Below are 18,119 nucleotides of genomic sequence, written 5' to 3'. Positions count from 1 at the left end.
GGACTAGGGAGGAAGGGGACATTGGACTATTAATAAACATTTCATGGCTCAAAAACAATAAAATAAACATGTGTTAATAGATGTATAGTATAGATGTATATACAGACAACAACCTCCCTTCCTTTTTCAACGACCTTCTTCGTCGGCTTCTAAATTATTTTCTGCTACTTGGCTGTGTTAATATAAGCGACACCATTGGTTGAATTTTAATTTTAAAAAGGATGCACAAGGTGGTTGCGATGGGGAAATACAGCTATTTAACACTTTCTCCCTCTAGTGTTTTACTCTAATCATGTGTTAATCAGGGATAATTAAGGGATAGGAAACGTAGGAAAATATTATTTCAGGCCTATTTCAAGCCTAGGCCTATTTCTAGCCTAATAAACCAGTTTTGGGATGGCGCAGTGGTTCGTATAAAACGCTAATGAAAAAGCTGTGTGTGTGTGTGTAGATAAAGCATAGAATCAAATTCAGGTAGCTAGTTTAAAGTAAAAAACATAACTTTTTATAAACCTATATATTAATGGCTTTTGTTAAAATGAAGTTTTTTCTTTCCCAAATTTTTTTTATCTTTTACTTTAGATTTTAGTTTATATTATTTTCATTTTTATTAATGAGTAAAAATTTTATTTGAAAATTTCATTGCTAATTAAAATTCAAAATAAATAAATTAATATGCACTTGGGTAACATTCTATCAAGTTTTTTGGATACTATTATGTAGTGATATATTTGTACTGTGTTGTATTGTACATATATTAGAGTTAAGGTGTTGTATCATTTAATAATTAAGCTAATGTGATCTAACACCATTTATATTTATTTTTTAGTAGCAGACGAAATCATTATTTTTTCTAGAATTGTCTGCTTCTAAAATTTCCGCCAATTGGTGATTGGTTGTTAAAAACAGGCCGATTCTTATTGGTTTAGAGCAATAGCTACTTTGGAGCGTCCGCCAGTTTGATAGGAATTTGTAATAGTTGCAATATCCCTTTAGAATCTAGGCCAGGACCTAATTAATGGCCAGGTTTCCTATCCCTTATCCCTGGTGTTAATGAACTTTGGAGATGGACTTAAATTTATCATTCATTGTTTTGTTCCTTAAGATCCCTGGTAAAAGTACCGTCTCATTACATTACATTAAATTTACAGTACATCTCTCTTATTTGATCAATAAACTTTCATAAAACTTTTAATGTCTGATTCAAATTGGCAGTATCAAAACTTTTTAACAAATAAATTTCATCTACGAAAAAGGTATTTTTGTTAAATACTATTCGGTATTTCTAAGAGGACATAATTACATAATCAGTATATTAAAATAGTGGTTGAAAAGTTTGAACACAACCAATCAAAATTAAGTAAAAGTGTCCAAAGTTATTGAACCAAAGTATAATAAAACATTGTGCAACAGTTTAATTTGCAGTACATTGTCAACTCCCTTAGATATACATTAATTTATCGTCTATTGTCTTATCCCTTAATATCCCTGATTACAGTACAAATAATGGACAAGACTTTTATTGGGAAAATGTCTAAATGACCAATAAAGTTAGTTAGCACAGAATATTATCATCTAACTTAATAGTGCAAAAAACTTTAAAATTGATAAAACCATTTTCTCGTTTTCATTCGAATCCGGTGGATAGGAACCGATTCTCATCCATACGAAAAAATTATGTCTAGCATCGTATTATATCCAGCTTTCTACGAATATAAAAATGTACAATCATAAGATTAAAACCAGTTTTTTTAACCCCGAGCTGCCGATCTTATAATTGTACATTCTATATCCGCGGAAAGCTGTTTATAATACGATGCGAGAAATAACTATTCTGAATTATTTTCTTTTCAAAATAAATCAAAATCTGGTAAATAACTCAAACTTTCACATACAGACACACATGCATTATACCAAGATAGACATCCAATTACCTCTTACAATTAGATAATATGAAGAAAATTACTACCTTTCTTCAAGTCCATGTATGTCCAAACCATCATGAGTTGGTACCCAGCCAACGCATCTACCACTTGCTGGCAATTGGCCTAAATATAATATCATGAGTTGGTACCAAGCCAACACATCTTGCTGGTAATTGGCCTAAATATAATACTATGAGTTGGTACCCAGCCAACGCATCTACCACTTGCTGGCAATTGGCCTAAATATAATATATGAGTTGGTACCCTGCGAGCACATCTACCACTTGCTGGCAATTGTCCTAAATATAATATTATGAGTTGGTATCCAGCCAACGCATCTACCACTTGCTGGCAATTGGCCTAAATATAATATATGAGTTGGTACCCAGCGAGCACATCTACCACTTGCTGGCAATTGTCCTAAATATAATATTATGAGTTGGTACCCAGCCAACACATCTACCAATTGATGGCAGTTTTCCTAAATATTATATTATGAGTTGGTACCCAGTCAACACATCTAGTATCTGCTGGAAATTAGCCTAAATATAATATTATGAGTTGGTACCCAGCCAACACATCTACCACTTGATAGCAGTTTTCCTAAATATTATATTATGAGTTGGTACCCAGCCAACATATCTAAAACTTGATAGAAATTGTCCTAAATATAATATTATGAGTTGGTACCCAGCCAATGCATCTTCTACTTGCTGGCAATTGTATAAAATATAATATCACGAGTTGGTACCAAGCCAACACGTCTACCACTTGCTGGCAATTGTCCTAAATATAATATTATGAGTTGGTACCCAGCCAACACATCTACCACTAGCTGGCAATTGTCCTAAATATAATATTATGAGTTGGTAACCAGCCAATACATCTGCAACTTGCTGTTAATTGTCCTAAATATAATATAATATAATGTAACCAGCTGAATCTATCAAACAAACACACACAGCTATGATTTGTAAACACTACCTGCAGATCTATTAAGTGCCCACTCCAGAACTCTGATATTGTCTCCGAAACCTGGCCACAGGAGTCCTCCGTCATGACCACGTCTGAAATTAAGATCAGTTCGGTGTAATTTTATGCAACCCAAATCTATAGATCTACAATTTGGTCTGCTGGTTCTTTTTTATTTTCCAGATCAATGAAATAGACTTTGATCCCAAAAATGTAATCTATAATACAAAGTTAGGGGACCAACATGATATCAATTGACATGGAAAAAAAGAAATTTCCATCAACAAGGGTACGTTATGTTAAAGTTAATTCTTGAACAAAATAATAATTCTAAGCATTGTCCCTACAGGGCTCCTATAATCCGAAATTAACCATCAAAGGCATCAAAGAAACATCACAATTACGTATGTTGAAAATCGTAGAGGGCAATTTTAATTTGACTAACCGTTTCTAGATCATAATGAACATAATTAAGATTGAATTACCTGAACCAATTGACCATAAAAATTGGGGGAGGATTCTTCAATAGTTTTCCAATACTCAACCAATGTCTAAAGAAAATAGATTTTTAATATTTACAGCTTTTTGATGAAGTAAAATGTCGTCTTTATATTGAAAATTTTGAATAATAAAAATATCCTTAATAAGAGTAAATGTATGTGTGTTCATCTGTGTGTTGTGAAAGAATCTCGCTAACCGCTGGACCGATACGGTTCTCCTTTACAATGCAGCTTCTCAAAGGTCCTGAGAAGGGAGTCCAAACTTAATTTTCTCAAAAATTAGATTTCTTTGGATTTTCTAGTTGCCAGATGTAAAATCTACACATCTAGTATAGCTAGATAGAAGTGATCTAGATTGTAATTTTAAACTTTTTTCAGAAGTGAACCAGGTTAAGAAAATTTCCTATAAAGAGTAAAGTCTAACCTCAAATAGTCTCCAAAGTTATATCCAAAGAAAGGTCTCATAGAGAACGGATCATGCATAATTTGTTTGCCCTTAAACTCAGCCGCAGCTGTTGCTTCGGATTTGACAGCTGCGCCTAAAATATAATAAAATATTAGTTATTTATAGCATCATATTTATGACACCTTTCCGCAGATAGTAAAATTTAAAAAATTAAGATTAGCCTAGGTAAAAAATACTGCTTTTAATTGAAAGGCTTTAAATTACTGGATGAAAAGTTTTACCACTGCTATTTTGAACCAACCAATCAAGATTGATAAACGTAACCAAACATGTACAGTTTAGCCAAAGAATGAATAGTTATTTCTCGCATCGTATTATAAACAGCTTTCCGCGGATATAGAATGTACAATTATAAGATGAAAACCAGTTTTTTTAGCCCCGAGGTGCCGAAGGCACCGGATAAAAAACTGGTTTTAATCTTATGATTGTACATTTTTATATTCGTAGAAAGCTGGATATAATACGATGCTAGACATAAATTTTTCGTATGGATGAGAACCGGTTCCTATCCACCGGATTCGAATGAATACGAGAAATATTATGTTTACAATACAATGTCCTTCGGTCTCTAGTGATGGTAAAATTCGTTGATCATGAAAACTAGAAATTTTTTTTACGTTTGTCTGTCCCATTGCGTTCAACAAAATCTCTAATACAACTGTATGTAGCTATATTTGTAATTTCCTCACCCATGAAAACTCCATGTTCCCAAGAAATAGCTTGATAGATCAGTGGCACTCCTGAAGGTCGTCGTCCACCAAAGAAAATGGCAGACACCGGAACACCATGGGGATCCTAATTTATGATTGGATCAATATATATATATAGCGCTGCTACGCCCCTAGATGCCTTTAGGGTATTTTTATCCAGGGATGATATCACTTGGGGTGATGGGGTACCCTCCTTTAAAACATTAAATATTCTCTGGACCTAGAAGAAGCTAAACTTTGAGGAGAACCATGACGGTCCAGAGATTATAGAGATCTTAACCTACAGTCAGAGAGACATCCTGTTACTTTTATATAAGGATTATAGACGATTCAATAGATCATAAGCTATTGGGAATGTCGTCGTCCACCAAAGAAATTGGATTTTATGATGACTAAGAATCAAAATGAAATAGTGAGCCTATTCAATTTAACGAATTATAATTACAGCCAAGACAAGAATTCTCAGGGATCTTAGGGATAAGACAATGGCCGATAAATTGAATTACGTTCCCAATAAAGATAACAAAATAATTCCTTTCTGAGTGGTTGGATCGTTTTGACACTCGCAATGAACTAACCAAATTCAACGACTGTCCTTGAAGTCGTTAAGCCAACGAATAAGAAAAAGTTATTTCAAAACTTTGGGGACTAGTTCATTACACAGTCTAATGTCACCTCCCTCCATGGGGATTCCTAAGATATAGATTAATCCTAGTTGTCATTCCTGAGATCTTAATAAAACAAACATTCATGCTTACCATTCATGTTAATAGAAAGGCTTACCTCCCAAGCAGGGTCTAGAACAGGACAATTCACCAACGGTGTACAAAATCTAAACATAATAACCAAATAAATAATATTTTAAATCTTCCTCCCAACATTGAAATCTAAAAGTTAAGAATTGTGTTTTAATAAAGTTAGACCATTCCTTGAATTCCAAAAAAGTAAAATTATGGTGTGTTTTAAATAAATGATGTGATAATTTTCTTAATTCTACAAAACTTTTATCGCTAAATCATAAAACAAAAATTTTATGTCTACCAGAGTGCTGCAGATTTTTTTTAAAAAGACGATGTATGTACCTTCTATATTAGATTCCTAGATATAGGCAGAATCATTACTTTAATGGAAATTTTCATAAACAAATCATTCGTTTACCTCTATATTACCTTAAAATATGGCCGGGCGAACAAACTAATTCAATTTAGCTTTTAAGCAAGACCCTGCATGGGCTTGGCAAATTTTTACCTGGAGTTAGGATGGGCAGCTGGAGTACTAGAGGAGGCTCTCCAAGGTTTGCCCCTCCAATCAATACAACTCTAAATAAAACAATAATGATAATGGTTATATTATTACTTGGATGTTGCCCCGAATTTTCAAGTACTCTGGTAAAGGAATGCTCGTAGCTGGATAAAATACATATACCTCTAACCTCTGAATGAACGAACTGACCAGAAAAAGCTCAATTGAAGACAAATGTTCCCCTGTCAATATATCCACGAAAATCTTATATCCATTATAATTAAATGCTTACACAACAAAGAAAGCACCATGATTTAGGTTTTCTTGAAAATCATATACATATAATAACTATAAAAAGTATCAGTATCTTTAAAAATTTACAGATATAAATTCCTTAAAATGCAGGATACTTAAAATAAGCATACCTTGGGTTTGGGTCCCATTCCCTCCCACCAAACTCCACCATCTGGGGTCAAAGCAACATTACTAAAAAAGATATTAGTATGATTTATTAATGGATTTATTATTACTTAGATCTAACATCAGATTATCATGATCTCTAATAAAATTCACCCATCCACCTTCTTTACTCCATTCCTCCTACTGGTTGAGGTAACTAACCAAAATGAATGATGTCCACGTTAGCAACCTAAATTGACAATTTTTCCCAATAATATCTAAGTACATATATTCTATATCCTTATAAGTTAAATTTTATAAAGTTTTTTTTCGTCAAAAGGACAATTTGTTTTAATTATAATCCAACCTTTTTTAGATATTTCAAACCTTACACAATCTAATTATATTTAAAGTTAATTTTAGCCTGATAAGTCTAAAATCGTATAGTTTAATAATTTAAAATTCAAAAACTTCAATATTTTTTTTGTTTATCTATAATACAAAGTAGCTTGAGGTCTGTCCGTCTGTCCCTCGGTAACCACTGAACCGAATGGATTCTACTCTTCAGGGAATATACCTACTGATCCTGTGGTGGTTTTAGGCCAATTCTTTGGGGGCTGGGACACCCACAACCCCCCTAAAAAATACCCCCCTTTTTTTCCCGAAAATTCCGAATTTAATACTGCTCCAATTTTTAAATTTTTTAAATTTTAATTTTTTTTAATTACCTCTTGGGGGGGAAAAAAGCCCCTAGAGGCTAGGGGCAAATCCGTAAGTTTCTTCATAAAACATTATACCTGAAAATTGTGTCTTTGAAGATGGAAGCCATAGCATAAGGATTGCTCTGGAAGTTTGTACCTAAAAATAAAAAAAAAGTTTTCCCATAAACCTTTTTTGCAGGGATCGGAAGCCTCACGTAAGCCGCGTGTAAGCCTCAGTGAAATCGTGATTTTATCACAATAAAATTCAGCTGGATGTATAAAACGGCTCTTTAGCAGACAATCCTTCTTTCTGAAATTTTTTTTTCTGCTCACAAGCAGGTTTAAAACTGAGGTATATGCGCGGCTTACGTGAGGCTTCCGATCCCTGCTTTTTTGGATCTACGAAACAAGCATTTTTTATAATATAATTTAGCGAATGTTAGATAAATTAATCTGTATTCCCAAAGATACTTAAAAATTAACCCTTCTATAGATGAAAATTATTGGTTGAAAATCTAGACACTGCAATTTGAATCAATCAATAAAGCTTTGATGAAAATTCAGAAAATTTAAACTCAGCGAATGAGAGAGCGTGATTATAACAATTGTGGTTGCCAGTAAGATTAACACTGCTATTTTAAGCATAAAAATATACCTGGAGCAACCCCGAAGAATCCATTTTCTGGATTGATGGCTCTCAACTGGCCGTTCTCATCAGGATGCAGCCAGGCTATATCATCTCCTACTACTGTAACCTGTATAGTTTGAAAAATTAATGGTCGAAAATAATAGTTTTTTTTTGTATATTTCATGTATCCATAAATTGATAATTAAATATTTTGTAAATGTATTAATTCAGCCAGGCAGTATCATCTCCTATCAAAGTTACCTGAATAATTTGAAATCTACATGGTAGAAAATAATAGTATTTTTCTGTATATTTCAAAGCTAATTTACAAATATTAGATTGAATTATGGATATTTATGCAAATATAATTGAAAACTTTAAACACTGCTATTTTATACAACCCAATTATCATTTAAGCCAACGCATGAAAGAATGTTAATGAAACTTTAGAGCCATTATAATTTACGGTTCAATGCCCCACCCCTACCTATTATTTATAGATAGATTAAAGTATCGATCATCAAACAGTATTTTCTGGGTAAGAATCCCGAATTGTGTGCACCCACCTTATAGCCTGGCAGCTTGGGCTGGAGCATGGCAAGGTTGGTCTTACCACAGCAAGATGGGAAGGCGGCTGTTATGTACTTTTTCTGTCCGTTTGGCATGGTCACGCCTGGAAAATATATTTTTATTTGTAAATAATTAAAATGTCGATCAAAGCATCTAGAGCTTTCTCTCAAAATTCCTAGTGATTACAGAAACCCCCCAACCTCAGATTTTAAAAATAAATTCAAATAGAGGTATTTTTGCTCACGCCTTACCCCTACGAAGCCTTTACCTGAGATATCATAACCCTGAGGGGATGCCCTATACCCACTATAACCTAACCTAGATCAAGGTAAATAAATAATAGATACAAAAAAATAACTTATTTCAAAATGAGGGGGTTACTTTGAAGAAAACCACTTGTCAAGAATACCTATCCATTAAATAAATACATATCTTCCTTCCTTGCAATAGAGCTACTTATCTTACTATACAATCTATAATACAAAGTAGAACGATGTTTGTTTGTCTGTCTGTCTGTCTGTCTGTCTGTCTGTCTGTCTGTCTGTTTGTTTGTAGCGAAGGATCTCGCTAACCAATGAACCGATCGGGTTCTTCTTTACAGGGTAGCTTCTTATAGGTCTTGGGAAGGTTTATAACTATTTTCTTGGGGGATGGTACACCCCCAACCCCCCCCCCCCAAAAAAAAAAAAATTGATCAAACCTCTTGGGGCTAGAGGCTAGGGGCGAAGCCGCTAGTATATTTTATAGTATCTATCTATAGATATACCTGATATTAACATATGTTCAGCTAACCATCCCTCCTTCCTTGCGATAGAGCTACCCAGACGCAGAGCAAGACACTTTTTACCCAGCAAACTGTTGCCACCATAACCAGAACCAAAACTAAATCAAACAAGATTAGTTTCATGAAATCTTATGCCTTTGGAAGTTTAGATAATTTGAAAGATAATTGTCCTTTGGTGTTGTACAGCCATAAAAACCCAACAGAAAACAGACAAGCACACATCCTACTACTTACTCATTAACAAGTAATTAGAAATTATTTTCTAATGATTTTAGCCAAAAAAAAAACAGAGGAAACTGGCTAATAAATGCTTAACTTCAATTTTTTTTACAAACAGACACAATACATTTAAAACCAATGTTATATAATTCGAAGTGCCATTAGATGACGAATAAACACTAAAAATGATCTTTTAATTCGTCAGAAAGATAAAACATCATGTCCTTTTTTTGAAAGGCATAATCAAATATAAAGATTAAAAATAAGCCTACTACTGTGAGAACGTGTTTTTCTTTACTTACCAAAATTATATTCAATGTCTCCGACCCCGAACACATGATAGATAAAAGTTTAAAGAAAACCAGTCCAATATGTCCCCTCCCTCCTGTACCTGATAATTTCACTTGTCTCGGGTTTGTGAGCGATCAGCACCTTATCTGGGTTACAAGGCCACAGGGCACTCTATAATAAACAACAATGATGATAATATCCGTTAAAGTAAGGTTAACATATCAGATAAACAAACATTTTTAAAACAACGCAGCAAAGACCAGTAATTTAAAATAATCCCATTTCTTAGAGAGGTATATTACATATATAGCCTCCAATTGAATAACTTACATTTTCTCCAGGTTTAAGAACAAATTACACTATGAAAACCATTGACAAAGGTATCTTCCAAGAACAGTATCCAATTAAATTACATATTCTTTAGGTTTAAGAGGAGCTCCCACACTATGAAAACCATTGACAAAGGTGAATTCCATAAATAGTATCCAATTAAATTACATATTCTTTAGGTTTAAGAGGAGCTCCAACACTATGAAAATCATTGACAAAGGTGAATTCCATAAATAGTATCCAATTAAATTACATATTCTTTAGGTTTAAGAGGAGCTTCCACACTATGAAAACAATTGACAAAGGTAAATTCCATGAATAATATCTACATAAAGAAGTTACTTACATGTTCCCCAGGTTTAAGAGGAGCTCCCACACTATGAAAACCATTGACAAAGGTAAATTCCATGAATAATATCTACATAATAAAGTTACTTACATGTTCCCCAGGTTTAAGAGGAGCCCCCACACTGTGGACACCCTTCACAAATGGGGAATCTCCCAAAACATTCAGCACCTGTTCATCAATGTTAATAACATTTTAAATGAAATATTTCTCGTTTAAAGTCTTAATGAAATTTCATAAGTTAAAGCAGACATTACACGATTAAAATTGCTGAGTAACTATTTTATTTCTGCAGGTAAGGAGGTACATTAGGCTATAAATTATAATTGTACCCAAAGATTTATTAAAAGGCTTTATTTAATTTGTTAAGGTTTGGGTACATTTTTTTATTCTTAATTAGTTGGTTTAGTCTAGCAGTATATGAACAATCTTAACAGATGGGGTAATTTATCAGTCATTGTCTTATCTATTATCTGACTTTGTGTTATAAAGTTATAAACATTCCTGACGACCAACACGGGTCATAATCCTCATACACACAGACACATAGGCAGAGTCAGTTATCTCAATACCTGAAATAATGGATTAATTACTAATTGGATATTACACCACATTATCATGTACTCTAATAAAGTTAAACTTGTAGCCATAGAAAAAAGAGAATGTGATTCAGACTAAAATTTCTAAGCGAAAATTTCTCCCCTTCCTACCCACTTTCTTTTCAGTTACAGTAAAAAACAAGTTTTACACATGGTAGCTAGCTAAAATAACTACCCCCCCCCCCCCCCACTAGAGGCCCTTTTTTTGGGGGGGGTGCGTAGCTTGATTACGCTAAGTCAATAAATATTTCCACTCCAAAATGATTTTTCTTACCAATTCTAGATAGCTGAGAACCAACAGGCCCCATGGAGAAGGGAATAACATACATGGTCCTTCCATTCATACAGCCAGGGAATAAACTCTAAAAATATCAATAATTTAGTAAGGGATGGCAATCCATCAAATTTTTAGACTGAATTCAGATTCTTAAAAGAATCCGTCAAAAAATTCCGGATTCTTATTTTTGGCGGATTCCGGATTCGGATTCCGGATTCTAGCAATATTTTAAAAGGCTTTTAAAAAAAAAAATAAGTGCTACATATGTCATAAAAATTAATGTTCTTGGTGTTCTCTATAATTCACTTCCGATAATCGAACCAGATTTTAAAAGATTTTATATATAATGATGACAATCTTTGCCTTCAAAAAGCGGGAGTTGAAAGAAAAAACTCAAGACGCTAATTTTAGCCTACCAATTAAGAATCCGAATCCGCTTTTAAAAAACGGATTCCTGATTCGGATTCAAAAATTGACCAAAAATTGGGCGGATTCCGGATCCCGGATTCGGATACGGGTTGCCAACCCTACATTTAGTACACTAATTCAAGCAGGGAGAGGACATTGAAGTATAATAATACTAGCGGCTTCACCCCTAGCCTCTAGGGGCTTCGCCCTATAAAGTTATGGGAAGTCAATCCTCCTTAATAGAAATATTTAAAAAAATTATTCTTTGTTTAATTACTCTTTGGTAAAATTAAATCAGGTTGTGCGCTTTATGCACAAAAATTTTAATTTGTACAAAAAAATTTCAATTCATAAAAATTAAACCTAGGTTGTTCGCATACACAAAAATTAAAATTAAAAAAAAAAATTTTTTTTGGGGGGGAGAGGATTCATGGGGGCTTCGCCCCATGTTGCAGTGGGGTTCCCCCACCCCAATTACTGGTTTTAGTTTACAAACATTTTTAAAAATAAAAAATTTTCGAAGTGGGGATTTTTTTATTTTTGGGGGGGGTTGGGGTGTCCCACCCGCCAAGAAAATAGCTTAAAACCACCAGAGGACCAGTAGGTATATTCCCAGAAGGGTAGAGCCCAATTTGATCAGCAGTTACTGAGATTTTACAAAAAATGTAAAAAAAAAATTTGGGGGGTGGTTTTTATTTTTGGGGGGGTTGGGGGTATCCCACCCCCCAAGAAAATAGCCTAAAACCACTACAGGACCAGTAGGTATATTCCCTGAACAGTAGAATCCGATCGGTTCAGTGGTTACCGAGATTTTAAGCTTCAGACGGACAGACATCAAGCTACTTTGTATTATAGACTAGCGGCTTCGCCCCTAGCCTCTAAGGGCTTTGCCCCAAGAGGTGTTAAAAAAAAATAAGGCAAAATTCGTTAATGGACCAAGAAAATCTTCTACAAAACTTAAAGGACCAAGGAAATCTTCAGAAAAAAAATAAAAAAATGGGGGAGAAGATTTTTTTGTTTTAGGGGGGGTTGGGGGTGTCCCACCCCCCAAGAAAATAGCTTAAAACCACCACAGGACCAATAGGTATATACCCTGAAGAGTAGAATCCGATCGGTTCAGTGGTTACCGAGATCTTAAGCTTCAGACGGACGGACAGACGGACGGACGGACAGACATCAAGCTACTTTGTATTATAGATAAAGAATTTTTTTACTAAAATAAGGGGGGGGGGGAAGTTTGTACAGTTATAGGAAATGAAATTCAGTACTAAAGTTTGGGAGGGCCGTGTGGGTTTGTTTTTAGAGTTATCAACCTAATTCTTTTTGTGAGCTCTCTTATATGACTGGATCTACACATAAAACTTTGAAAATTGAATTTTGGGACTTTCCCTCTAGGGGCTAGTGGAGCAAAAGACCCCCCCAAACAATAAAAATTTAAGTTCTGAGCTTATTTTTAGAGATATTGAGATGGTTTTTTCTCAGAAACCTTTTTTAACAAAACCAAACTAAGTAATCATTGGAGATTTCATTTTGGGACTTTCCTTCTAGGGGCTTGTGGAGCAACAGACCCCCAAAAACACTTAAAATATGCGATCTGAGCTTTTTTTTTAAAGATATCAACCTGATTTTTTTTAAATAAAACTTTTTTAACATAACTAGATCAACGAACCAATACAGATTTCATTTTGGGACTTTCCTTCTAGGGGCTAGTGGAGCAAAAGACCCCCCCAAACACTAAAAATTTAAGTTCTGAGCTTATTTTTAGAGATATTGAGATGATTTTTTTTCAGAAACCTTTTTTAACATAACCAAACTAAGTAATCATTGCAGATTTCATTTTGGAACTTTCCTTCTAGGGGCTTGTGGAGCAACAGACCCCCAAAAACACTAAAAATATCGTTCTGAGCTTATTTTTAAAGATATCAACCTGATTTTTTTTAAATAATACTTTTTAACATAATTGAATCAACGAACCATTACAGATTTCATTTTGGGACTTTCCTTCTAGGGGCTTGTGGAGCAACAGACCCCCAAAAACACTAAAAATATGCATTCTGAGCTTATTTTTAAAGATATCAACCTGATTTTTTATTGGGACTTCATTTTGGGACTTTCCTTCTAGGAGCTAGTGGAGCAAAATACTCCAAAAACACTAAAAATATGAGTTCTGAGCTTATTTTTAAAAATGTCAATCTGATTTTTTAAAGAAAACTTTTTTAACATAACCGAATTAAGGAACCATTACAAAGGGGGGGCCGGGGGGCGAAAGTGACACTTTTTGAAACCAAAACTAAGAGTCAACAAAGGAACTCAACTAAAACAAGGATGACAACATCCATAAAAGCGAAGCTCTGAAACGGTAGGACAAACGGACATTAACACTTGTATAATGTCAGAACTGAATAATCAGAATGCGAATGTTTAAGAGTCAAAGCAAAATTGTAAGTAAATTTGTTGAAAAACTGCTTGATACAGGATAATATTGTACTTTGTTGTCCCAGGAATCAGTATACCAAAAATCAGACCAATCGGATAATTAGGTCACATACAACTTTACTGTTAAAAATGTATAAAAAAATCAACATGTTTAAAATGGACGTACGGACATTCTGGTAATGATTATAGGGTTGCTACGCTTTCTAACTCGTACCTAACTATTACAGGAATCACCATGCAAAATTTGAAATCGATAGGACAATTCTAACATGCCTACATTAACGAAAAAAGCTATTTAAAAAAGTAAAAAAATCAACATGTTTAAAATGGACGTACGGACATTTTGGTAATGATTATAGAGTTGCTACGCTTTCTAAATCGTACTTAATTACTAAAGAAATCACCATGCAAAATTTGAAATCGATAGGACAATTCTAACATGTCCAAATTAACGAAAAAAGCTATCCGTGACGGACGGACGGACGTACGGACGGACGGACGTACGGACGGACGGACCGACCCTAATTATAGAAAAGCTTCGCTTTTAAAAAGGGTTACAGGTCTGAGATTTTGCATGGCAGTTGCTTTATAGGGGTACAATATGGAACTGTGAAGAAACGGCGGCGCAACCGCCGAAAACCGCCGTTTCCCGCCGTAATTTTTGTTGCCTTTTCTCGGCGGTTTTCGGCGGTTGCGCCGCCGTTTTTTCACAGTTCCATATTGTACCCCTATAAAGCAACTGCTATGCAAAATGTCAGACCTGTAACTCTTTTTTTTAGTTGAGTTCCTTTAACTTTTAATTTTGGTTTCAAAAAGTGTCACTTTCGCCCCCCCCCCCCTTTCATTTTGGGAGTTTCCTTCTAGGGGCTAGTGGAGCAAAAGACCCCCAAAACACTAAAAATATGAGTTCTGAGCTTATTTTTAAAGATATCAACTTCCTTTTTTTTAGAACACTTTTTTAACATAACCAAACTTGGTAACTTTTACAGATTTCATTTTGGTACTTTCCTTCTATAAGCTAGTGGAGCAAAAGACCCTAAAAACAATAAAAATCTGTAAAAGTTACCAAGTTCGGTCATGTTAAAAAAGTGTTCTTAAAAAAAATCAGGTTGATATTTTAAAAATAAGGTCAGAGCTCATATTTTTAGTGTTTTGGGGGTCTTTTGCTCCACTAGACCCTAGAAAGAAAGTCCAAAAATGAAATCTGTAATGCTTTCTTAGTTCGGTTATGTTAAAAAAGTATTATTTAAAAAAATCAGGTTGATATCTTTAAAAATAAGCTCAGAACTCATATTTTTAGTGTTTTTGGGGGTCTGTTGCTCCACAAGCCCCTAGAAGGAAAGTCCCAAAATGAAATCTGCAATGATTACTTAGTTTGGTTGTGTTAAAAAAGTTTTCTGAAAAAAACATCTCAATATCTCTAAAAATAAGCTCAGAACTTAAATTTTTAGTGTTTGTGGGTCTTTTGCTCCACTAGCCCCAAGAAGGGAAGTCCAAAAATGAAATCTGTAATGGTTCGTTGATCTTAGTTTGGTTATGTTAAAAAAGGTTTCTGACAAAAAAATCATCTCAATATCTCTAAAAATAAGCTCAGAACTTAAATTTTTAGTGTTTGGGGGGGTCTTTTGCTCCACTAGCCCCTAGAAGGAAAGTCCCAAAATGAAATCTGTAATGGTTCGTTGATCTAGTTATGTTAAAAAAGTTTTATTTAAAAAAAATCAGGTTGATATCTTTAAAAATAAGCTCAGAACGCATATTTTTAGTGTTTTTGGGGGTCTGTTGCTCCACAAGCCCCTAGAAGGAAAGTCCCAAAATGAAATCTCCAATGATTACTTAGTTTGGTTTTGTTAAAAAAGGTTCCTGAAAAAAAAATAATCTCAATATCTCTAAAAATAAGCTCAGAACTTAAATTTTTAGTGTTTGGGGGGGTCTTTTGCTCCACTAGCCCCTAGAGGGAAAGTCCCAAAATTCAATTTTCAAAGTTTTATGTGTAGATCCAGTCATATAAGAGAGCTCACAAAAAGAATTAGGTTGATAACTCTAAAAACAAACCCACACGGCCCTCCCAAACTTTAGTACTGAATTTCATTTCCTATAACTGTACAAACTTCCCCCCCCCCCCTTGTGTTAAAAATGTTATAACTGCAAATTATTGATAATAGGAAGCAAAATGTGTTAATATTTTATCAACATTCCAAAACGACTCAGATTCCCATTTTATGAACATTTAGTCTTTGGATAAATAAAGTTTGTAGTTGCAGGGGTTAAATAAAAAGAAAAATAATTCCTTTTAGTTTAAAAAAAATATGGTGAGGAGAGGGCCGGTGGGGAGGCTTTGCACTTTGAGGGGAAGCACTTACAATCTTGCACTAACAACTTTGTTTGTATAAATTTTTACCTGAATTTTCTTATCCAGATCCTCTGGTGAAATCCAGTGTCCAAGTTTTCCAGAATATGTGTCAGTCACAGGATGGGTGTCGATCTTGTTCTGAAAAATTAATATGATGTGCATAAAACGTATGGGATTATCTTTATATACAAGTTACAGGATGACTGAGACTGTCTGTGTTCTAATGGTTTTTCCATTAATTGTTGGACATAGAAAATTTTGTGAATATTTTGGGGGAGGGTACCATTAAAAATGAGCTGAGGTGGATTCTTTAAAAAAAAATGCCCCACTAATCGCTTATAGTGGGGCAAATTTGTTTTCGTGAAAAATCCTCCAAAATCATAAAAAAATCTACAAAAATTAAATAAAATCTTGTGTTAATAACCCTTCTATGATTTTGTTTAATTTTTGTAGATTTTTAATGTGATTTTGGTAGATTTTTCACGAAAACAATCGCTTAGTGGGGCAAATTTTTTTAAGAATCAACCTCTGGAGTCGAATTCCACCCCCCCCCCCCCTTACCTCAAGCGCCACCGAAGGACTATATAGGTGTAGCCGCTAGTTATCCATTAAAATAGAAAAGCTCATTCTCCATAACAGCTTAATAATATATGGACGAAAAAAGTTATAGAGTAGATAGAGAGACAATGAATATCATGAGAAATTTCAGCTATCTATCTTTAATAGTAGCCATAGAAAACATTTTCCAGAGAGACATATGATATACCATTAGAGCATTAAAGGCCTAACTGACAGTTTATTAGATGCTAATAGGTCAGAGGAATTTACACAAGTAATTTAAGCATTCTTTAATTTGACAACAGAAGCCCAAATCACATTTCTCCTTATAAGAACGGACAAATTGAGTTATAGAGTAGATTCACTACTAAAGATGAAAAAGTCACCTTGGTTGAAATAACAGTCCTTGCTTCTGTTCTGGCCACGTCCTTCGGGTCTGTTCTTGCCAGGTAACAGTTCTGGTACTTGGTCAGGGGAATCAACACTCCTTGTTCCACCATCATTTTCTAGATAGATAGATAGTAGTTTTAATACTTAGTCAAGGGAATCATACTCCTTGTTCCACCATTATTTTCTAGATAGATAGATAGATAGATAGTAGTTCTGGTACTTAGTCAGGGGAATCAGTACTCCTTGTTCCACCATCTTTTTCTAGAAAGATAGATAGTAGTTTTGGTGGTACACCGACAAACATCCTACCACGACAAACGTCCTAATGCGACAAACATCCTAATGCGACAAACCTCCTAAACGACAAACGTCCTAATGCGACACCTCTTAAGTAAAACGTCCAAAAAAATAAAGGTCGAATTTTGTAATGCAAGGATGTATCGGGTTCGAAACCATGCCGTTTGATAGCCAACACAGACTTTGGGAAAACTGTCGGACAGATTTTTAAAATTTGGCCTATGGATGAAATTATTAAAGAAATAAATTTAAGTTAAAAATTATTCCCCTGTGTTTTATCGCCATTTTGAATTTTATATTGTTGTTAAATATTTTTACAATCAGAGGATTTTGTCCTTAAATTTAGAAGATTTTTTATATTTCATAATTTTTTAAAATTTTTAGGTCCTTTTACTATTGAGATGTCGCATTAGGACGTTTGTCCCTTTAGGAGGTTTGTCGCATCAGGACGTTTGTCGCATTATGAGGTTTAGGACGTTTGTCGCATTAGGACGTTTGTCGTGGTAGGAGGTTTGTCGGTGTACCGTTTTGGTTCTTGGTCAGGGGAATCAGTACTCCTTGTTCCATCATCATTTTCTAGAAAGATAGATAGTAGTTTTGGTACTTAGTCAAGGGAATCAGTACTTCTTTTTTCCACCATCATTTTCTAGATAGATAGATAGTAGTTTTGGTACTTAGTCAGGGGAATCAGTACTCCAGGTTCCACCATCATTTTCTAGAT

General features: G+C 34.4%; 1 protein-coding gene across 7 annotated transcripts in view; it reads right to left on the bottom strand.

Annotated features, from left to right (window-relative positions):
- Positions 1 to 18,119, bottom strand: part of LOC145321897 (phosphoenolpyruvate carboxykinase, cytosolic [GTP]-like) — a 39,811-nt gene that overhangs the window by 19,117 nt on the left and 2,575 nt on the right. For 3 of the 7 annotated variants that reach the window (XM_080163543.1, XM_080163545.1, XM_080163544.1), the window contains exons 4-21: positions 17,098 to 17,217; positions 16,202 to 16,291; positions 10,957 to 11,044; positions 10,591 to 10,655; positions 10,177 to 10,257; positions 9,508 to 9,578; positions 8,880 to 8,995; positions 8,110 to 8,216; positions 7,571 to 7,670; positions 7,012 to 7,072; positions 6,241 to 6,301; positions 5,822 to 5,892; positions 5,357 to 5,405; positions 4,553 to 4,658; positions 3,822 to 3,936; positions 3,383 to 3,448; positions 2,910 to 2,992; positions 1,970 to 2,048 (exon numbers count right to left, since the gene is read on the bottom strand). In XM_080163543.1, the coding sequence (XP_080019669.1) occupies positions 1,970 to 2,048; positions 2,910 to 2,992; positions 3,383 to 3,448; positions 3,822 to 3,936; positions 4,553 to 4,658; positions 5,357 to 5,405; positions 5,822 to 5,892; positions 6,241 to 6,301; positions 7,012 to 7,072; positions 7,571 to 7,670; positions 8,110 to 8,216; positions 8,880 to 8,995; positions 9,508 to 9,578; positions 10,177 to 10,257; positions 10,591 to 10,655; positions 10,957 to 11,044; positions 16,202 to 16,291; positions 17,098 to 17,217 (1,529 nt within the window). Of the gene's footprint in view, positions 1 to 1,969; positions 2,165 to 2,676; positions 2,773 to 2,909; positions 2,993 to 3,382; positions 3,449 to 3,821; positions 3,937 to 4,552; positions 4,659 to 5,356; positions 5,406 to 5,821; positions 5,893 to 6,240; positions 6,302 to 7,011; positions 7,073 to 7,570; positions 7,671 to 8,109; positions 8,217 to 8,879; positions 8,996 to 9,507; positions 9,579 to 10,176; positions 10,258 to 10,590; positions 10,656 to 10,956; positions 11,045 to 16,201; positions 16,292 to 17,097; positions 17,218 to 18,119 lie in introns of those variants that run through there. The other 4 variants (XR_013880446.1, XR_013880447.1, XR_013880445.1 and 1 more) reach the window with 3 other exon arrangements.

This window comes from Acartia tonsa, chromosome 6 (genome assembly GCF_053477335.1).
Source record: "Acartia tonsa isolate MP-2025a chromosome 6, ASM5347733v1, whole genome shotgun sequence".
Lineage (NCBI taxonomy): Eukaryota > Metazoa > Arthropoda > Copepoda > Calanoida > Acartiidae > Acartia > Acartia tonsa.
Note: the sequence above shows the minus strand (reverse complement) of the source record. Positions and strands in the feature narration are given on the sequence as shown.